At 28.7% G+C, this 24,403-nt stretch overlaps 2 protein-coding genes and 1 pseudogene across 2 annotated transcripts in view; all 3 read right to left on the bottom strand.

Annotated features, from left to right (window-relative positions):
• Window positions 1-9,850: 9,850 nt before the first annotated feature.
• LOC113373883 lies at window positions 9,851-11,523 on the bottom strand (annotated as a pseudogene).
• A 4,510-nt stretch (window positions 11,524-16,033) lies between these two features.
• LOC113373882 lies at window positions 16,034-16,593 on the bottom strand. Its single transcript, XM_026614150.1, has 2 exons — window positions 16,504-16,593; window positions 16,034-16,345 (listed from the first exon to the last, which is right to left on the bottom strand). Exons 1-2 carry the CDS (start codon window positions 16,591-16,593, stop codon window positions 16,034-16,036), a joined length of 402 nt encoding a protein of 133 aa, XP_026469935.1.
• The window catches only part of LOC113373193 (dual specificity mitogen-activated protein kinase kinase 4-like), a 45,686-nt gene continuing 37,785 nt past the window's right edge, over window positions 16,503-24,403 (bottom strand). The window contains exon 9 of the mRNA XM_026613505.1: window positions 16,503-16,663. Within this exon, the coding sequence (XP_026469290.1) occupies window positions 16,636-16,663 (28 nt within the window). The 3' untranslated portion in view covers window positions 16,503-16,635. The remainder of the gene's footprint in view (window positions 16,664-24,403) is intronic.

Genomic DNA, 24,403 nt, shown 5'->3' with positions numbered 1-24,403 from the left:
TATGTAAATTCTTTGGGTTCCATACCAAGATTTTTAATTTTAAAATTCACGTATATTGGTTCAAAACAAATGCCCTTGACATTATCGACAGTATGGAATAACCGATTTCAATAATTTAAAAAACATTCGTCGTATTGATAATGATATATGCTGATTAGTTTTTGGCGAAAGCAGGTTAGCCGTTCCGAAAATACGGGCAAAAAGTGCGTCCGATTTTAACAATTCAAAAAACATTTTACTTGTATTGACAAGATTTATTATTTATTTATTATTTATTGATGAAGAAATGATTAAATTTTTTGGGAAGACAGGCCCAGCAGTTATGGATTCTCAATAAAAATAAGTTAAAAAAATGTAATTTGGCGGTCAAAAATGTTTATTGGACATATGTACATCAATTATCAGATTATTTTTTTAGAGATTTTTATTAATGTGTACATATTTTGGGTAACTTTTTTGGGTTCCGTACCAAGGATTTTTAATACGGTACGGAAAGTTCTAGCAATTTGTCTTAAGGCACTATGCCATACAATCAAAATAAAAACTCTCGAAGAAATGATTAAATTTTTGGGAAGACAGGCCCAGCAGTTATGGATTCTCAATAAAAATAAGTTAAAAAAATGTAATTTGGCGGTCAAAAATGTTTATTGGACATATGTACATCAAATTATCAGATATTTTTTAGAGATTTTATAAGTGTACATTTTGGGTAACTTTTTTTGGGTTCCGTAAAAAGATTTTTAATTACGGTACGGAAAGTTCTAGCAATTTGTCTTAAGGCACTATGCCATACAATCAAAATAAAACTCTCGGAATAATAGTGTACCTTTACATTATGACTATCAAGGTGAAGCTTTATTATTTTGACGACACGAAAAAGAAAGGCAGGGCAAAAAGAAGAATATTTTTTGCCAGAATATTATGTAATTCCAAAAAGGTTTATGAGGTTATTATTAAAATTAAAACCTGTTAATTAATATTATTATTTTTCAATAAGCCTAAAAAACAAGTCACGTGTTTTACAAAAACAACTACAAACAAAAATTAATGAATTGAGATGCATTTTACAATAGGAATATTGTATATATGACATTTGTTATTATTATGTTATATAATTATTTTACATATAAAATACTCGAATTTTTTTTCTAACCTCTCGTTTAATGCATTCAGCAGGCCGGACAACCAGCAGCAATTGCAAATAAGAAATCACGACCCATTTCAAGCATTCTATAATTGCTATAATATGCGCTCCATACAATTGTTGATAAAGATTATAGCCCTGTAATATCATATATTATTATATAGAAACACAATGCTTTGTTTTAAAATATTATTATAGAATTATTTGTTGTATCGTTTACATTTGAGCTTTCACTAACCTGCATTACGATTGTTTGAAATATGAGCCCGATTCCAAATACCAGAGGCCATACCAGAGTTTTTTCAAATATTTCGGCATGTTTGTATGTCATGTTGTAAATGTTCATAGCTTTGTAAATATTCTGGAATAAACAAAACACAGTCTGAAATAAATTTATAACAATCGAAGGCTTTGAAAATGATTAACACTAAACCTACCAACATTTTATGAATACCTATTCCGGTGGCTTTTCAAATGTTCATTGCTAGTTGGTAATTAGAAGAGGTTTATTGTTTATTCATTGAAAAAAATATAAGATTTTTGAACACTATATCATTTTATTATAATAGTTACATATATTGCAATAAACTATATGAAAAAAAAATTAACTTCTGGCATTTACACCCCTATTCGGTACAATTTTTGCATATGGTTGGTGTTTCTCGAGAACATCTTCCACAAACATATTTTGTGCATTTAACATAGATATTTACAGATTATCCTCCTTTTATAATAACCAATTTGGCATGTCTTTCTTATTTTAAAGATTGTAGTGGGACCTTCTGAAGTTGTTTGGCTTTGAGGTTTAGTGATACATTATTATATAAATACTGTTTTTGCAATTGTGTAAATCAACACCATATAACTTTTCTCAACCTCTCTTAAGCCAGCAAGACCAAATTAGCAAAATCGATCCCGGACCTGTTGTATTATTTAGTACTAATTTGTACCTCAAAAAAAATTTACTACGTGCCGTTTAATCCTCCGTCCGTTTAGCGATTTTGTTAAAAAAAAACGCAGTAAGCCAAATTCTATTTGACGTACAAAATGACCAAAAACACTAAGTTTTACTGTCCTAATTGTTTATATAGTTTTTCTATAAACATTCCAACAGAATCTGACAATTGTTTTTAAATTATTAATTAAATTATTCATTTCAGAAAAAGTAAGGTTTGTGCGTCTAGCATTTTGAGCGCATGTACAGATTTTTATATTTTGCTATATTATAAAAATAATATTGATCTAATATATATTTTGTTTTTGTTTACACATTTTACATATTCACACATAATACTAATATGAGATGTTTCCTGAAGATAGGTATATAGTGCAGAAAAAAGCCTGTATTGAAGTCAAAAAAAGATCAAAATAATCTTTGATAATAAATAAAAATCACTAATTTTTATAAAAATTACTAGCACCGTTCTGTCCCAAATCATCCCTAAAATAATGTTAAGGCATTTAGTACGGGAAAAATTAAATTGAACTAAAATTATCAAATTATAACAACTCATTATAAGCAATAATATATAGTTTTAAATTACTTAATTTCAGATTTTGTACCCATGCCCTTACGTCTCCAATCATCCCCAAATTGTACTTACGTCTATGCTGAATCATTTTCAATGCACCTACAAGTATATAAAAAAAAATTGAACGAGCAGAATCAAATAAAACTAATACAGTAAAAACATTATAATATCTAGTATTTAAATAGAAAATTTCAGATTTAGAACTACTGTTCTTCCCTCATTAAACAACCCCAAATTGTATTTACTCCCAGGTTGAAGCGTTTTCAACGCACAAGTTCAAAGTACAGAAAAAAAATTGAACGAGCAGAATCAAATGAAACTAATGCAGTAAAAACATTATAATATCTAGTATTTGAAAAAAGAATTTCAGATTTTGTACCACTGCCCTTCCCTTATCAATCAGCCCCAAATTTTATATAATGCTTTAGTATTTAGTAAGCTTGTATGAGCCTCAGATGAGCGGGTGCTTATGATAATGTTTCATTTATTAATTATTTTTCATTCTTTATAAAAAAGAAATTACTGACTATTGATGCTTGTTTCCAATTATTAATTATTTACAAGCTGTTGTTAATATGTGTAAGTGATAATCTAACAATTTCAAAACCATTGACGTAGAATTTTACGTTGAAACGTATGGAAAAATAAAGATGTTTTAAAAATCTTTATTTATAATTTTCACTTGATGTTACGCCCTCCAAGAAATTAATCATATATATATATATATATATATATATATATATATATATATATATTGTAATTAATATATATATATATATATATATATATATAACTTTATATTAATATGAATTTAAGAATTATATAATTTATTCATTGATGACTTAGAATAATTATTAATTTATTAAAAAATAAATAAATTTAGATATAAGGTCAATTAGAGATATTTCTTTTGTGAATGAAAATTTTATTGACATATTTGACATGACAAAATATATAATATAATAAACAAAACAATATGATGCGAGTGAATTATTTTCTGAAGAATGAAATTTTGCAAATTTTAACAAGTTTTTAACTATTTGTCAGAAAGAATAAATTTATTACAAATTCATACCCATATCAAACACCAAAATAATAAGTAATATTTATAAAATGACATATTATTTGTAAACAATATGATTTTAATGAATATTTTAATTATATTTTTTGACATTTGCTAATTCAAATAAATTAAAAAGAATTGAAAAAATATAAAAAAAATTAATTGCTTTACCAAAATAGATAGTATACATCTAAAATTATAGTATAAATAATACAATTTTTATAAATGATCATTTATTGTTTTACAGTACGAAAGTTCATAAAAAATAATAAAAGTGCCAAAAATAATACATTTAATAGATTTGGACTCGGATTCCTCAGAACTTTATCCATGTTGGTTTCAGGAATAGTATGAATATCAATTTATAATCGGAAATTTATATTATAAGTGATTCGTAAGTAATCAAAGATTAAAAAAAAATGCATTGTAATCGGTGAGTGTCTAATCATAAATTTATGTAAAATTTTCGAAGAAAATATTAAGGGCTTATAGCAAGTTCCCAATAGTATGTGGCAAATGAAACCATTCCTAAATACAGCATTCATAGAACATGTTAAAAATTTAGCAAGGTAAATAGGACGTGATACCAAATAGGATATAACAAATTTATAAAAGTCACTTGGTTATTCATTAGAAATTTTGTAAAGTACTCATTTATTCAAATCTTTAATTATTTCATTTTATTTATTATTTAAGTTTAAAAAAACACTTTAATCAATAGTATTGATTCATCATATTCAAATTTCAATCCGGATTTTATTTATTTTTGGATTGATATGAATTTTTTATAACAAAGGGTTTGAAATGTTGGTTGTCAATCAGATTCAAATTTCAATCAGGTGGATTTTACTAAGGACCGTCGCAACGCGAGGCTGGTATGCTAGTATATATATATATATATATATATATATTCTTACCTCTACATATCCTTCATTTTCTATCGGAGGAGCCATCAGAAGTTCAATTGCGCAACTAATCCTATGTCTCAACAAAAACATACAATTTGCACTAAAGCTTATAGTAAATATAAACGCCAAATCAGAAATTTCATAAGCCAATAATCGTATCATTGCCATTTTGAGGTTGTCTTCAAGTAAAATGCGAACAGCACACTCCACTATAAAAATTATTATGATTCCTATTACTTGTCTTTTGCATTGTGAACGAATTTTTTCATTGCTATAATTATAAAAGAATAATTACAGAAAAAGTACATGAATGATTACAAAAAAAGCTACTGAAAGATGGCTATGTAGAAGTTGTGAATGATTTAAAAAAAATAATGATTGGTGTTAACAATTAGAATTATTGCGCATGAAATAATAAAAAATATTCTGCAAAAAGTTTGAGAAAAGAAGTTGAATTAATTATTCTCCGAATTATTAGTTTATAAGAAATATTTTAAAAGAAACCATTTTAGTCTATTCTACTATTACACCTGACAGGTATGCCATATCTATCCAGCCAGTCTTGAACATTCTCCTCATATTGCAATATTTTTACAAAATCATTTTTGTAAACCAAATAATAATTATTGATAACATAAAAATGAATGGAGCACATGCAGCTTCATAGTATTGTGCCACCTGAAAAATATAGATAAATTTCATCATTTTAAAAAAAAATATATTGTAATTAAAACTTAAACCTGCATGAAACTAATAGTAAAGTAAATATATAGGAAAAAACATTCAATGCATATGGTTTCATTAAGAAAGGCAAAAATGTATAAATTGAATTTAATTATATTATTAAATAAATAAAAGAAATCTTTACTAAATTAATGCTTACCTCTAATGTCTCATCTTCTTCGATGCTTACCTCTAATGTCTCATCTTCTTCGAGAGATCCTAATAAATATCAGCTAAACATGCAATTTGTAACAGAGCAAGTATTACAAAACAGTAAATATATTCTAGAGTTGAATTTTTTGTACAAACATATTTCAATTTTTTAGTTTTTTCATCTTTACGTATATGAATCGTCGATAAACCAAAGATTTTGAACATATAATATAAAGGTAAAGTCGCACGTACAAAACACATTTTTAATTTGCTGGAAATTAAGACATTAATATAAAGTACTAAATTGAATTATCTGTAAATAATTATATAAGAACATTATCAATAATTTGTTATTACCTTTTTTGTTCTTAGTGGATCCTGCTTGGGGCATGGGCACAATTTTCACACCATGATTATACTTTTTATAGTTTTAATAAAATTTACATCATTTGTTAATTTTACATAATTTAATTGCTATAATATCTATTCTATAATTTATATTATTTATCAGTTTTGTAAAATTATTATAAGTTCGCATATTTATTGAATTTGTTCCAACAACTTCACCTTAGTCTTTAGCAATGTGAATGAAAATAATTCAGAATCGCAATAAAATATATTGCGATATGTATATACAATATTTTTTGGAACTTAATAGTTATTTATTACTTGCGTTACATGCATAACCAAAATATATAAACACATCAATAATAAATCTGGTTCAAATATTAATAAGAAGCATGAATCAATATTTGTATATATCGCAGTTCCCAAATAAAGGAAATACTAGCTTTTCTTATAAAAAATAATAAAACTTTATTTATTATATATATATATATATATATTATATGTATATTATTATTATTATTATTATTCCGATATAATAAAAAATATCATAGCTTTAGTAAACTGTTGGTTACGACTCTTTTCTGATGGAGAATTCCTTACTATAATTTTTTTGTAATAAAAATCTAATTAATATTCAATGAGCTAATAATATTTTTGAATAAAGTATCGAAAAAAGTATACTGAATATTGGTATATTATCATAAAGTGAATAAGAAAACTTATTGAGTTGAAGTTATTCAACAATTAATATTATTACAACCGATAGAGAAATTTTAATTACGTTTTTACTTGTTTGAAATTTTTTGCTAATTTATATTTCAAAATGGATATATAAAATAAAGGCTTATGATAAATTAACATTTACATGTATTAGTATTAGTAAATAAATAAAAATAATAATGAAATTATTTTTTTTATCACCTTCTTAGGGTGCCAATTTTTAGTAATAGAATTTGTTTGAATTTTCTTTCCCAAATTATTAGGTACTAAATAAAACTTCCAAATTAAGTTTGTTTGAAGTTTTTAAATGCCTTTTTATGGTTGACAACTATTTAGAATTTAATTTCTAATACGTTTTTTTATGTGCCAATATTTAACTACCAGTAATTAGTTAACAATACTAGACAATGGTAATTTATCATTCCAGAAACTAATATTTCTAATCTCACACATTTCATTTAATCTAGTGTATAACGCCAGTCGCTCTTACAATATTTATCAGTGCTAAAGCCATATGTGAAAGGTATAATATATTTTTAAACGCAAAAAGATACACAATGAATGAAATAGAATGTGAAGGTATCTTAATAAATTGGTTTATATATTGTAAAACTTGCGTAAATTTTTATTCGAATGAATTATGCATCGATTAGTAAAATTGAATCAGTAAAAAACGATCTTTATAAATCTCTGGCCAATAAATACTGAATTTAAATATAAGGTATAAGGATACTAATTGCTGGAGTTGATGAAAATCAATTCTATCTTAAATACTATGACAATTTTTGAATATTATTTGACACTAATCTTTTTTTAGTCATTTATAAAATGCGCAGGGAAACAGTTATAGATATAATATATAAAAGTTTTTTTTAGAATTTGAAAATATTCCATTTCATTATGCCATAACAGTATTTGGTAGCAACTGTATCGCCAGCTCTATTTATGAAATTAATTCCAGACGTGATTTGATTTCGGCAAGTGTTTGTTTACTTGCAGACACATGATCAATCTATCAACGAATAACAAATGTGTATATATATATATATATTTTAGGGTGGTCCTTAATATGGACATTTTCAAATTCCTTGCTCCCAAGGTTCAAATGGTTCAAATTGATAAAACATTCTCTGAAAGTTTTAGCTCTCAATATTAACTTTTAGATAGTGAGAAATTCAATCCAACTTCGTATGGCAATAACATGGAAAAAAAATTAAAAATTAAAAAAAAAATTTTAGGTATAACTTAGCGACAAATGAATTAAAAGTGAAAATTCGTGTAATTTTTTATTGAAAATTCGACGCTCTGCAAAATTTTCGAAATTTTTTTCATGCTATTTCCATACAAATCTTTGATTGAATTGCGCTCTATCTAGAAAACATTATTAAGAGCTACAACTTTCAGAGAATAATTTTTTATCAAGTTGGAACCATTTGAACCCTTGGGAGCAAGGAAATTCCAAAATGTCCATATTAAGATCACCCTAATATATATATATATATATATATATATATATATTTGCATATATTAGGGTGGTCCTTAATGTGGATGTTTCAAATTTCCTTGCTCCCAGGGGCAGAAATGCTTCCAAATTGTTAAAAAATTCTCTATGAATATCAACTTTAAGATAGTTCGCCCTCCAACCAAAGTTTCTTGATTCTTCTTTCTAAATAAATACTTATTTTATAAAATATATCCAATTTTAGTTGTATTTTTTTCATTTATGATCAAAATAATCCAACACGATGTTATTCACAAAATTTTGATTCTTTTGTCGCTAGGTTATAAACCAAACGATATTTACCATATTATTTCCATAGAAACTTGGCTGGAGTACGCACTATCTTAAAGTTAATATTAATATTCCGAGAATTTATTTATCAATTTGAATCATTCAAGCCCCTGGGGCAAGGAAATTCGAAAACTTCTATATTAAGGACCACCATATTATAATAATATATATATAATATATTCTATATATATATATATATAATATATACAGAATTTTATGTATGAGTGGAACGAATATTAAAATGTTTAATATGAACAAAACAGCACTCAGATTTTTTAACACAGACCATGGTGGGCCTCATCATCAGTGTAATTTCAATAACATTTACAGTACCCTGTCAAGCATTGATTGAAACAATTGTCCTTGCCATGCAAGGAATAGTTGACGTTTTATATTAAAAAGCAAATATAGTTTTTAAATAAATATTAAAGAATGTTTAGTATAAGTAACTGTTATTGAAATTTACCTGATGATGAGGCACACCATGGTCTCGAACCGTTTGTAATCATAAATAAAGTTGTGTTAAAGAAATCTGAGTGCTGTTTTGTTCATATTAAACATTTAATATATACGATTTAATATATATACGAGGTCTGTTCAAAAAGTTTTCGTAATTTTCGTTTTTTCAAAAAAAAATATTTATTTATTCGTCTACTAATGTGGTCCCCTTCAAAGTAGTCCCCCCCGATATAATACACTTATGCCAGCGTTTTTTTCCAATTTCGAAGCACCCTTGATATTCACTTTTTGATATGTCCTTGAGCACTCTCAGCGATTTTTCTTCAATCGAGGAAAACCGCCGTCCTTTCATGGGTCTCTTCAACTTTGGGAATAGGAAAAAGTCACACGGAGCCATATCTGGTGAATTTTTGCACTTGCAACACTTTATTCATTTTTTACGCAAATTAATACAAATTCTTTGACTTTTTCAATTCTTCCATTGTAAAAATCGCCGAGCTCAGAAAAACACGTCGAAACCTTAGCGACTACCACAGACAAAGTAAACAGTGAATATAGCTGAAAATTTCATCATACTTTAGGGGCATGTATACCAACACAAAAAAAAAATTTTTGACAATCAGACACTCCAGGCCCGCGAAATTTAATTATTAGTAATTCCGGGTACTTTTTGAACACACCATATATATATATATATATATATATATATATATATATATATATTGTGGGTATCAGCTTATTATTTTTATAAGCAATAAAATATTTTGCACTATTATGTATTCGGCGTATACATATGCAGTAGTAATATTCAATAGTTTTAATACCAAATTTTAATTTAAAATTTAGTAACATAAAACAAATACTACGATAATAATACGAACAATAAATAATTATGTTTTTACTTTGAATAAAACGTTTATTTACAATATAAAAATCAACAGTCGTTTTAATAATAACTAAAAGGAAAATATGTACATATAACAACGAATCTTAATCAACAATGAACAATCAGATCTTGGACATTAATTTTATGATAAAAAATCTAGTGCTTCTTCTCTTTCTTGTATGGTGCAAGACGTGCTTGTAGATGGTGACATATACTGGATAAGGATGTGGGACCTTGACTGGATATTTCTTCTCAACGTGGACGGGGTAAGGTTTTTCGACGATATATGGAACATGTTTTTCTACAGTATAAGGTACTTTCTTTCAATAACTTTTGTTACGACTTTGTAAGTTGGTACTTCAATAGGTTGCTTAACAGCTACATGAACTGCATACGGTTGTGGGATTCCGACCTTGACGTATTGTGGGATAGCTTTAGGAACTGGATGAGGAATTGGGACTCCGATCTTCTGATATACTGGCACTGGAACATGTTTAGTGTGCTCGTGGGTAGTGGTGTGAACGTGTTGGACATGGTGCTCCTCGCCGCCGTCAGCGCCTCCGCCGCCTCCTAGAGATTCTTCTGATTCGTGTCCGCCTTCTTCGAAACCGTGACCGCCATCACCAAAGCCGTGTCCGCCTTCGAATCCGCCGGAAGAACCACCGCCAAAGTCCTCGTGGCCGTATCCGCCGGAGAGGTGGCCAAAGTCACCATGGGAAAATCCGGGAGCTGCGTAGGTCAGGCACAGCACGGAGCTTATCGTCGCGAGGAGATACAAGGTTTTTTCTAGATTTTGACCAAGGAAGAGGAAATATGATTTGATTAATTTAAAGCGAACAGTATTTGATCGAAGCGCATCAATTTTTACTTTAATAACAAGAAAATTTGATTCAATATCATGAGTGTCTACAAATTTGAGAAGAGAACTTTGTAAATTATTGCAAGTTTGGTTTTGCAAGATAAGTATTAAAATATTTAATTCATAGCATAAGTATCAACAAACTAGTAGTTTAAAGGTAATTTGTTTAAATTAGACTATTTTAGACTATTCTACTATTACACCTGACAGGTATGCCATATTTATCGAGCCAGTCTTGAACATTCTCCTCATATTGCAATATTTTTACAAAATCTTTTTTGTAAGCTAAATTAATAATTACTGATAACATAAAAATGAATGGAGCACATGCAGCTTCATAGTATTGTGCCACCTGAAAAATATAAATTAATTTCATCATTTTAAAAATAAATATATTGTAATTAAAACTTAAAACCTGCATGAAACTAATAATAAAGTAAATATATAGGAAAAATACATTTTAATGCATATGGTTTCATTAGAAAGGCAAAAATGTATAAATTGAATTTAATTATATTATTAAATAAATAAAAGAAATCTGTACTAAATTAATGCTTACCTCTAATGTCTCATCTTCTTCGAGAGATCCTAATAAAATATCAGCTAAACATGCAATTTGTAACAGAGCAAGTATTACAAAACAGTAAATATATTCTAGAGTTGAATTTTTTGTACAAACATATTTCAATTTTTTAGTTTTTTCATCTTTACGTATATGAATCGTCGATAAACCAAAGATTTTGAACATATAATATAAAGGTAAAGTCGCACGTACAAAACACATTTTATTAATTGCTGGAAATTAAGACATTAATATAAAGTACTAAATTGAATTATCAGTAAATAATTATATAAGAACATTATCAATAATTTGTTATTACCTTTTTTGTTCTTAGTGGATCCTGCTTGGGGCATGGGCACAATTTTCACCACCATGATTATACTTTTTTTATATAAAATTTACATCATTTGTTAATTTTACATAATTTATATTTCTATAATATCTATTCTATAATTTATATTATTTATCAGTTTTGTAAAATTATTATAAGTTCGCATATTTATTGAATTTGTTCCAACAACTTCACCTTAGTCTTTAGCAATGTGAATGAAAATAATTCAGAATCGCGATAAAATATATTGCGATATGTATATACAATATTTTTGGAACTTAATAGTTATTTATTACTTGCGTTACATGCATAACCAAATTATATAAACACATCAATAATAAATCTGGTTCAAATATTAATAAGAAGCATGAATCAATATTTGTATATATCGCAGTTCCCAAATAAAGGACATACTAGCTTTTCTTATAAAAAATGATAAAACTTTATTTATTATATATATATATATATATATTATTATTATTATTATTATTATTATTATTCCGATATAATAAAAAATATCATAGCTTTAGTAAACTGTTGATTACGTCTCTTTTCTGATGGAGAAATTCCTTACTATAATTTTGTTTGTAATAAAAATCTAAATTAATATTCAATGAGCTAATAATATTTTTGAATAAAGTTTCGAAAAAAGTATTTTACTGAAAATTGGTATATTATCATAAAGTGAATAAAAAAACTTATTGAGTTGAAGTTATTCAACAATTAATTTTTATTTTATTAAAAACCGATAGATATAGGGAGATTTTGACCCCGAAATGCCTTTTTTTTTTACTTTTTTTACTGGATCTCCGAAACCGCTAGATTTACCTTCATGAAAATTTGATCAGTCCTTTATCTTGTTAATACAAGTAAAATGTTTTCTGAGTTATTCAAATCGGACGCTCCGTTCTATTAAAAACTGAGTTACAGTTTTTAGCACTTTTTGTCCCATATCTTCAGAACGGCTTGACCTGCCTTCGCCAAAAACTAATCAGCACGTCTCCTTATCAATACGAATCGAATGTTTTTTGGATTATTCAAATCGCTTCATCCGCGTTCCCGAAATCGTCGACGAAAATTTGTATCCGCACACACACATACACGCACACACACAAACATAGATACACACATACACACTTACATCCATTTTTTCTAATGTCAAATTGTTCAGAAGGTTTTGAAACGTAAAAATATATAAAAAATTTCATTTTCGATTTTTTTGCGATTACTATAACTTGCCCTACGAAAAGTTAATAAAGCTTTATTATTTGTTTGCATAACAATTTTTTGCTAATTTATATTTTAAAATTGATATATAAAATAAACGCTTATAATAAGTTGTTATCTACATGTGTTAGTATCAGTAACAGTATTAAAAAATAATATTTCAATGATATATTTTCTTATCATCTTCTTAGGGTGCCATGCAATTTGTTGGAATTTTCTTTTCCAAGTTGTTAGGTGCTAATAATTAAATTTGTTTGAAATTTTTAACGCCCTTTTTTGATTGCCAAATTCTGGAGACAATTTTTAGCTTCCCGTAGGGTAGTTATAGTAATGGGCCGAAAATCGAATACAAAAATTTTTGCATATCTTCACGTTTTGAAGATTTCTGAACATTTTGGCATACCTCAGAAAAAATAGGTGTGTCTGTGTTTTGTATGTCCGCATTTTTTCGTCCACGTTTTCGGGCGCACGGATCAACAGATTTGAATGGTTCAAAAAACATTCGATTCCTATTAATAGGGAAATGTGCTGATTAGTTTTTGGCAAAGGTAGGTCCAGCAATTACGGAGATACGATGCAAAGAGTGTAGAAAATACAAATCGAGTTTTTGAGAGAACAGAGTATCCGATTTGAATAATCTAAAAAATATTCTATGTGTAATGATTGGAAAAAGAGGTGATCAGTTTTTGGCAAAAGCAGGTCCAGCCATTTTAAAAATGCAGAGCTAAATGTGCAAAAATTGTCAGCTTTTGAGAGAACTGAGCGTCCGATTTGAATGATTCAAAGAACTTTGAGCTTATTTTAACAAAATAATTTTTAGGGTGCCAATTCTTAGTAATGCAATTTGTTTGTATTTTCTTTTTCAAGTTATTAGGTGCTTATGATTAAATTTGTTTGAAATTTTTAACGCCTTTTTTCAGTTTCCAAGTTCTAGAGACAATTTTTTAGAATTTAGTTTCTAAGACGTTTTTTAGGGTGCCAATTTTTAACTAACGGTAATTAGTTAACAATACCAAAACAATGGTAATTTATCATTTCAGAAACTAATATTTCTAGTCTCACACATTTCAACTAATGTATAACGCCAGTCGCTCTTACAATATTTATTGCTAAAGCCATACGTGAAAGGTATAATATATTTTTAAACGCAAAAAGATACACAATGAATGAAATAGAATGTGAAGGTATCTTAATAAATTGGTTCATATGTTATAAATTGCGTAAATTTTTATTCGAATGAATTAATGCATCCATTAATAAAATTAGACAAGTGAAAAACCATTCTTATAATTGATCCTATTGAAAATAATCTCTGACCAAATAAATACTAAATTCAAATAATACATTAATAAGGACACTACTGGCTGGAGTGGATGAAAATCAATTCTACCTTAAATACTATGACAATTTTTGTTTTGGCTTTGTTAGTTATTTATAAAATGCGCAGGGAAACAGTTATAGATATAATATATAAAACATTTTTTTATAGAATTTGAAAATATTCCATTTCATTATGGCCATAACATATATTTGGTAGCAACTGTATCGCCAGCTCTATTTATGAATAATTAATTCCAGACGTGATTTGATTTCGGCAAGTGTTTGTTTACTTGCAGACACATGATCAATCTATCAACGAATAACAAATGTATATATATATATATATATATATATATTAGGGTGGTCCTTAATATGGACATTTTCGAATTTCCTTGCTCCCAAGGGTTCAAATGGTTCGAAATTGATAAAAAACAATTCTCTGAAAGTTTTAGCTCTCAATATTAACTTTTAGATAGTGCGCAATTTAATCCAACTTCGTATAGGAATAACATGGAAAAAAATTGAAAATTAAAAAAAAAAATTTTAGGTATAACTTAGCGACAAATGAATTAAAAGTGAAAATTCGTGTAATTTTTTAATGAAAATTCGACGCTTTGCAAAATTTTTGAAATTCTTTTCATGCTATTTCCATACAAATCTTTGATTGAATTGAGCTCTATCTAAAAGACATTATTAAGAGCTAAAACTTTCAGAAAATAATTTTTTATCAATTTGGAACCATTTGAACCCTTGGGAGCAAGGAAATTCGAAAATGTCCATATTAAGGACCACCCTAATATATATATATTTGCATATATTAGGCTGGTCCTTAATGTGGATGTTTCAAATTTCCTTGCTCCCAGGGCCAGAAATGCTTCCAAATTGTTAAAAAATTCTCTGAAAGTTTTAGCTATGAATATCAACTTTAAGATAGTTCGCCAATTATCAGCCAACCAAAGTTTCTTGATTCTTCTTCCTAAATAAATACTTATTTTATATTTATGATCTTATTTTATATCTATGATTTATTATTTTTCATTTATGATCAAAATAAGCAAACACGATGTTATTCTCAAAACTTTGATACTTTTGCCGCTAGGTCAAAAGCCAAATGAAATTTTATCCATATTATTTCCATAAAAACTTTGGCTGGAGTGCGAACGATCTTAAAGTTAATATTAATATTCAGAGAATTTATTTTATCAATTTGGAAGCATTCAAGCCCCTGGGAAAATTCGAAAACTTCCATATTAAGGACCACCATATTATATATATATATATATATATATATATATATATATATATATATATAGAATTTTATGATATGAGTGGAACGAATATTAAATGTTTAATATGAACAAAACAGCACTCAGATTTTTTTAACACAGACCATGGTGGGCCTCATCATCAGTGTAATTTCAATAACAGTTACAGTACCCTGTCAAGCATTGATTGAAACAATTGTCACTTGCCAATGCAAGGAATAGTTGATGTTTTATATTAAAAAGTCAAAATATAGTTTTAAATAAAATATTAAAGAATGTTTAGTAATAAGTAACTGTTATTGAAATTACACTGATGATGAGGCACACCATGGTCTCGAAACGTTTGTAATCATAAAATAAAGTTGTGTTAAAGAAATCTGAGTGCTGTTTTATATATATATATAATATATATATATATATATTGTGGGTATCAGCTTGTTATTTTTATAAGCAATAAAATATTTTGCACTATTATGTATTCGGCGTATACATATGCAGTAGTAATATTCAATAGTTTTAATACCAAATTTTAATTTAAAATTTAGTAACATAAAACAAATACTACGATAATAATACGAACAATGAATAACTATGTTTTTACTTTGAATAAAACGTTTATTTACAATATAAAAATCAACAGTCGTTTTAATAATAACTAAAAGGAAAATATGTACATATAACAACGAATCTTAATCAACAATGAACAATCAGATCTTGGACATTAATTTTATGATAAAAAATCTAGTGCTTCTTCTCTTTCTTTGTGTGGTGCAAGACGTGCTTGTAGATGGTGACATATACTGGATAAGGATGTGGGACCTTGACTGGATATTTCTTCTCAACGTGGACGGGGTAAGGTTTTTCGACGATATATGGAACATGTTTTTCTACAGTATAAGGTACTTTCTTTTCAATAACTTTTGTTACGACTTTGTAAGTTGGTACTTCAATAGGTTGCTTAACAGCTACATGAACTGCATACGGTTGTGGGATTCCGACCTTGACGTATTGTGGGATAGCTTTAGGAACTGGATGAGGAATTGGGACTCCGATCTTCTGATATACTGGCACTGGAACATGTTTAGTGTGCTCGTGGGTAGTGGTGTGAACGTGTTGGACATGGTGCTCCTCGCCGCCGTCAGCGCCTCCGCCGCCTCCTAGAGATTCTTCTGATTCGTGTCCGCCTTCTTCGAAACCGTGACCGCCATCACCAAAGCCGTGTCCGCCTTCGAATCCGCCGGAAGAACCACCGCCAAAGTCCTCGTGGCCGTATCCGCCGGAGAGGTGGCCAAAGTCACCATGGGAAAATCCGGGAGCTGCGTAGGTCAGGCACAGCACGGAGCTTATCGTCGCGAGGAGATACAAGGTTTTCTAGATTTTGACCAAGGAAGAGGAAATATGATTTGATTAATTTAAAGCGAACAGTATTTGATCGAAGCGCATCAATTATTACTTTAATAACAAGAAAATTTGATTCAATATCATGAGTGTCTACAAATTTGAGAAGAGAACTTTGCAAATTATTGCAAGTTTGGTTTTGCAAGATAAGTATTAAAATATTTAATTCATAGCATAAGTATCAACAAACTCATATTAAATTTGTCGCAAATGTTACAAATAAATTAAGTCCATTACAGGTGATTTTAATCCTTTTAACCCTCCGTCGGGCGCAGTCCAAATATGTACAGAATTGGGCGCAGTGTATCTGACAGATACAGATTATAATTATATTGACAGGAGGCTTATAGTTTTATATATTTTTATTTAATTTGCGTTTTTACAATGCTGAATATGTATATTATGTGTAAACAAAAACAAAATATATATTATATCAATATTATTTTTTATAATATAGCAAAATCTAAAAATCCGTACATGCGCTCAAAATGCTAGACTCACAAACCTTTATACGTTTAAATACAAAGACTATATAAACAATTAGGGTAGTAAAAATTTAGTGTTTTTTGCCATTTTGTACGTCAAATAAAATTTGGCTTAGTACGTTTTTTTTAACAAAATTGCTACAAGCAAAATATGCGAAGTTCAAAGACAATCTAATATGGACAAATAAATAGCAGACATAAAATAACGAGGCTACTGAGATATGGAGGTCTCGATGACATCAAATTATGGAGAAACATGCAAAAATGTTTGCCCAGTCTGATCAGCTGCGCCCGACGGAGGGTTAATCATCAATTCAAAACGCACTAAAAATAAGTTATGTAAGCACTAGACAATCACAAAATATTTTCTATTTCCAACACGTTTTCTTCCCGAATTTGTAGCAGACGATTTATCCAAAATGTGTACTTACTTGTGCTACCATTTTGTACAAATTAAAAATGCCAAAGACACACAACACTAAAATAGATGTTTCTAGTCAAAAGACCTAATGTTCACTGTTAATTTGTAAACTGTGCATGTAGTCTTATATACCGCAAAGAAAGGCACTCCAATAGCACATGCACCCGAGAATATAGAGCTATCTGTAGTGACAGTAACATGAGGAGAAAGTTATTCAAAATCATATGCTTTTTATTATGCACTTTTTGTGGAAATAACTTTTTTTTACTAACTAGAGCACTTGACATCTGTTCCTGGATTCGAAGGTGAGCGAATTTTTATATTTGTTCCTTTTTCGCGAATCATTTGCATTCGCGAACAACGCAGACGAGACGAGACATTCTCTCGCATGATTGATTTTCTGTGATGCAAAAAATTAATACGTTGTTGTGAATTGTCACATATAATATAAATTGCTTTGTTAATTAAGTTTAATTGGTAAAAGACTTTGAATAAAGTTTTTCATTAAGAATTAAAATTCATCATTGTTGTTAATAAAATTTATGCCAAACAGTGGATAAATTATCAAGCAATGGTGGATAATAATAAATATTGAATATATAGCAGGAGTTGATTATACAGTCTGTATTTTTTAACTTCCCGTAGGGTAAGTTATTGTAATGGGCCGAAAATCGGAATTGAAAATTTTTACATTTCTCGACGTTTTGAAGGTTTCTGAACGTTTTGGCATACCTCAGAAAAAATGGATGTGTGTGTGTGTGTGTGTGTGTGTGTGTGTATGTATGTATGGATACAAATTTTCGTCCACGTTTTCGGGCGTACGGATCAACCGATTTGAATGGTTTAAAAAACATTCGATTCCTATTAATAAGGAGAAGAGCTGATTAGTTTTTGGCAAAGACAGGTCCAGCAGTTACGGAGATAAGGAGCAAAGAGTGCAGAAAATAGAAATCGAGTTTTTGAGAGAACGGAGCATCCGATTTGAATTATCTAAAAAACATTCCATTAGTAATGATTGGGAGAAAGGGTTATTAGTTTTTCGCAAAGGCAGGCCCAGCCATTTCAGAGATACAGAGCTAAATGTACAAAAAATGGCAGTTTTTGAGAGAACTAAGCGTCCGATTCAATTGATTCAAAGAACTTTCTGCTTGTCTTAACAAAATAATTGATTTTGGAAAAAAAAATTTTGTACCATTTTTTTTTTTTTTTTTTTTTTTTTTTTTTTTTTTTTTTTTTAATTTTTTGTATATCGAAAATAATTTAGATTTTATTTTTAATTCTGACTATAGTTCTAATATACTTTAAACAAATAATTTCAACTCTGCAATTCAGTTTATATAATTCTTATAAATTTTAGACAATAATACAATATTTATAATAATCTATTTGAAAACATTCAATATTCCTCGAACGTTTCGTTACGGTACGGGAAGTTCCAGCAATTTGCCTTAAGGCACGATGCCACCCACCCCACTAGTTATCTTAAAACTTTCGACTCTGCTACTAAAACTAAATATATAATTAATAACCAATTTCTAGAATTCTGTATCTAATAATATATTATTACTGAAATTTGATTCTTGTTATACGTGTTCAATTCTCTATGTTTAGATATCAGAATTCTCTATGTTTATATATCATGTTCTAAAACCCTGGATTAAAAATATATATAAAATTGAATTAAATACTATAGTATAAATCACTTTTAGAACTACGATTCTTTGCAAATGTATACCTTTTAGTTAACTTCCAATTCTGTACAGTAACTGTAAGTTATAGTAATCGTCCAGAATTCGAAAATAAACATTTTAGCATATCTTCACAATTCAGAAGTTTCTGAACATTTTGGCATACCGCAGAAAAAATGGATGTCTGTGTATTTTGTGTGTACGCATTTTTTCCTTCACGTTTTCGGGCGAGAACTAGAATTATGTATTTAATATTATTATTGTAACTTGATTCTTGATATGCGTGTTCAATTCTCTAACTTTAGATATCATGTTCTAAAACCCTGAATTAAAAAATATAAAATTGAATTTAATGACTATAGAATAAATCAGTTTTAGAGCTACAATTCTTTGCAAATGTATACCATTCAGTGATATTTTTAACTTCCAATTCTGTAAGATATAGTAATCGTCTAAAAATCGAAAATGAACATTTTTGCATATCTTCACGTTTCGGATGTGTCTGAACATTTTGGCATACCGCAGAAAAATGGATGTGCGCGTGTATGTAAGTGTGTGTGTGTGTGTGTGTGTGTGTTTTGTACGGATTAAATTTTTCGTCCACGTTTTCGAGCGCACCGACCAACTGATTGGAAATATTTCAAATCTACAATTCAACAAACAGTCGATTCCTAATAATGATAAGACGTGCTGATCAGTTTTTAGCAAAGACATGCCAAGCCGTTTCGGAAATATAAATTATGTTTTTGAATGATTCAGAAAACATTCAATTCGTAATAATGGGGATGATTAGTTTTTGGCAAAGACAGGTCTAGCCGTTTTGAAGATAAGAAGCAAATTCTTTTTATGATTTAATTTTGTTAATCAAGATTTTAATGTCTTATTATATAAATGTGCAAAAAATTGTAGTTTTTGAGAAAACGATGCATCTATTTTGAATTAGAATTATTTGAATTGCTTGTCAACACCACTACCACTAGTAGAAACCACTAGTTTTTGGGGAAAGCAAAAAAAAAAATTATTTCAAAATTTAAAAAAAAAATCTATATAAATAAAGAATGCACATGTTATATAAATAAAGAATGCACATGTTATATATAATAAAAAACATTGTTATATATAATGATAGAAAAATTTATATAATAATTTTAAGACTATTACATATTACATTTATTTTAGGTTATAAAAGCATTTGATAAATGTACTAAAAAAAGATTATTATCATTACAAATGATAGAATCATTCCCATAGCGACTATTCTGTATAACTAGATTATGCCCAAGGGCTAGAAAGCCTTCTAACTTTAAAGCAAAAGTGCATTGTTGAGTATAAATATAAGATTAATGTAAAAGATATATAAGGTTTTACCAATTATGTACTAAGAAACAAATCCGATATGAAGTGATGATGCAGAAGATAAAATAATATTAATCGATGGTAGTAAAACAGATTTTAATATAGATTTGATGAAGAAGTAAAATGGATTTAGTGTAAATTGAAAAAACATGAACAAAAAATTGGAGAACCGTGCAAGTATTAGAGTTCCATCCTAATTTGTAATTTGTAAAATATGTTTATTATTAAAGTGTAATCATGAATAAATGTTTTGGGTTATAGGATTTAAGTAATTAATATAAATTTATATTGAAATTACATAATATGAAAAAATGATATCTTTACAAATCTTTAAGTGAATATCAAGAGATTGGTTAATTCTTGCAATTTAAATTAAAAAGTAACTTCAGTGAAACAAATGCATTTTTAATACCAAAATATTTATGATAATTGCTAGCGAATTTTCAATTAAATTTATTAAAATAACTAGTTGATATTGGTATTTTGCCTTGAGACAAGTTACATGAATTTCCCGATTTGTGTAAATAATTGACTTAATCCATGATAGATAAATTAATTTATAAGTAGTTAAAAGTATTCGAAGTGGATTTATTACACATTGTTGCAAATCGAACACGTCAACCCGATCGGAGTATTTTTTAAGAGCAAATTTTCAAAAATCAATAATTTTTATAATTGAGCCAGTTTTTTGTAGAATTTTAATTGTTTAGTATGTTCATTAAGACCATATACTCTATCGTTATACTAAGTAAATTGTCTAATTTTAATTTTAACAAATGTCAAAACAACTACTACTAATTTTCTCAAACTTTGATGAAGTTTTAAAATTAAACTACTTGTCGTAAGGCCGTAATTTTTCAGTAAGTTCTGTAAGACCATGATATATATCGCCAAAAAAAGTTTCATAAAAATCGGCTTAAATTTTTTTTCAACAGTTAGCTATAAGAAAACGGCTCGATAGAATTTCACCTAAAACTAATCTGTATCATTCCCAACTAATATCTTTCGAACAGTTTTTGATTTTTTAAAATCGATTCAGTAGTATGAGCTTAAATGTGGACGAAAAGTTTAACACTTTTTTTCCAAATTACAAAGAAACGGCTCGGCCGATCGTCGCACAAAACTGAGAAATCTTTAAATATCTGCAATCGGTGAAAGTTCTAATTTTGACAAATGCCAAAAAGGCCATACTAATTTTTGCAAACTATGACAAATTTTTAAAGCTAAACGAGTTGTCGTATGGCCGTAATATTTTAGTATGATCTAGAAGACTATGGTATCTATAGTCAAAAAATAAAAATCGCCGACAAAAAAAATTTTTATTACCTTATGACAAGAAAACGGCCCGTCCGATCTTCACCAAAAACTAATCAGCACGATTCCCAACCAATATCTTTCGAACGGTTTTTGAATTTACATAATCGATCCAGAATTGCGGGCTAAAACGTAGACGAAAATTTTTTCACTTTTCTGCGATTTACAAAGAAACGGCTTGGCCGATCGTCGCACAAAACTAACAAACAATAGTCCTCATCGAGATACATCGAATGGCTTTTAAATTTTTGAAATCGGTCCATCTTTTTTTGTGAAAACGTCGATTACGGCAAAAAATCTGTTCACACACATACTTTTTTCAAATTTGGTCTCATTTGATTCAGAATGGAAACAAGTGGGAAAAAACAAGTGCATGTCAGATTGAATTTTACGGTTTATTAAAATTGCATGAAAAGCTTACAAAAGTGTACAGATAATTAAATAATTGCTTACAAAAAACCATACATAATCGAGACTCTAATGTGCGTTTGTGGAATCAAAAAATGTCTTACATTTCAATCAAGATATAGAAGCGAATATGGAATCGGACAGTAAACCATCAGAAATCCCAAAACTACGAAAGACCGTTATTGGATCCAGCAAATACAGCAAGATACCTCGCGAAGAAGGTCGGACCAATATGTTTACATCGGAAAAGGTCTCGCTGCGTTCAACTTCATCAGTTTCTGACTCAAGACAGGAAGTAATATCATCTAGTAATAGTGCATCTACAAGCCTCACTCAACCACATTCTGATGTCAAGAAACCTCCTAATTCATGGCAAGTAGTCAATTTCAAAAAAAGAAAAACTTCATTTGAACCATTAGGAATAGATGTCAAAATTCAAAACCGATTTTCGGCCCTTTCAACAATAGAAACAGCTAATGATGACAACTCAGTTAAACCGGCTCCAGTCAGTAAGCCCCCTCCAATATTTATTTACGGAGTTGACGATATTAATGATATGTCTAATCAATTAAATGAAATAATTCCGCACGATCAATATTTCCTGAGAAGTTTAGCTAACAATACATTTAAAATTCTATGTAATTCTGTCGACCATTTTCGAACTTTATCCAGACATCTAAAAGAAACTAATGCCGTATATCATACATATCAATTAAAAGAAGAGAAGGCTTATAGGGTTGTTCTTAGAAATGTACACTTTTCAACAAGCACAGATGCAATTAAATTAGAACTATTAAAACAGGGTCATGTCGTACGTAATATCCTAAATATTAGACATAGAATAACAAAAGAACCTCTTAATATGTTTTTTGTTGATCTGGAACCAAATAGAAATAACAAAAATATTTATAACATTTATAAATTATTTAACTGCATAATACGCGTCGAACCACCGAGAAAGTCCAACAACATTATACAATGCACTCGCTGTCAACTCTTTAATCACACCAAAAAATACTGCAATAGACCATTTGCTTGCCTAAAATGCGGTGACAATCATAATACTATAGCTTGTACCAAAGATCCGAATGCTCCGGCATGTTGTTATTTTTGCGACGGTGCTCATCCAGCTAATTATCGCGGTTGCTCATACTTCCAAAAAATTAAAGAACAAAGAAACAAAACTCCAGTAAATCAATCAGTCACAAATCCAGATCCGAATAACCAAAATTTTAAAAATTCTAATAATTCTAATTCTAATAATAAAATAAACAACATTTCTCCGGCCTTAAATCCAACAATTCAAAATTCATCCTATGCAGACATTGCAAAAAACAATTACTCTGCTTCTAATCATTCACCTTCAAATCCGGATTCTGATTCTCTAGCAACACTTATTTTAGAATTTAAAAATATCTTCAATCAGCTTTTGCAACAGAACACCATAATAATAAATATGTTATCCACGTTAGTCAACAACAAAAGCAATGGCAAAAATAATTAAAATTGCTGAATGGAATGCCAACGGTTTAATACCTCACAAAAATGAAGTAGAATGTTTTTTAAAGTTAAACTTAATAGATATCTTATTAATCTCAGAAACTCACTTCACTGAAAAAAACTACTTCAAAATTTATAACTACGCTACTTATAATTCAAATCACCCAAGTGGCAGGGCTCGCGGCGGTTCGGCTATATTAATCAAAAATAATATAAAGCATTTTGTTCTACCAAATATTTCTGATGATTTTCTACAAGCAACTCAAATTTCTGTTGAAACAAATTTATATAATTTTTGTGTTTCTGCTGTTTATTGTCCACCAAGATTCAAAATTTCTTGTGTTCAGTTTTCTTCATTTTTCTCTCAATTAGGTAATAAATTTATCATTGGTGGTGACTTTAATTGTAAACATATTGCCTGGGGTTCTAGACTGACTACAGCCAAAGGAAAGATTCTTCATGCAGCCATAGGGCAAAATAACCTTTCCTTTATTTCAACTTGCAGTCCAACTTATTGGCCTTCTGACCCTACTAAAGTTCC

This window comes from Ctenocephalides felis, unplaced genomic scaffold, assembly GCF_003426905.1.
Source record: "Ctenocephalides felis isolate EL2017-DRISC unplaced genomic scaffold, ASM342690v1 CF-g0.4_SCAFFOLD_01604, whole genome shotgun sequence".
NCBI lineage: Eukaryota > Metazoa > Arthropoda > Insecta > Siphonaptera > Pulicidae > Ctenocephalides > Ctenocephalides felis.
The sequence above is the reverse complement of the archived record's forward strand: the minus strand, read 5'-3'. Positions and strand labels throughout refer to the sequence as shown.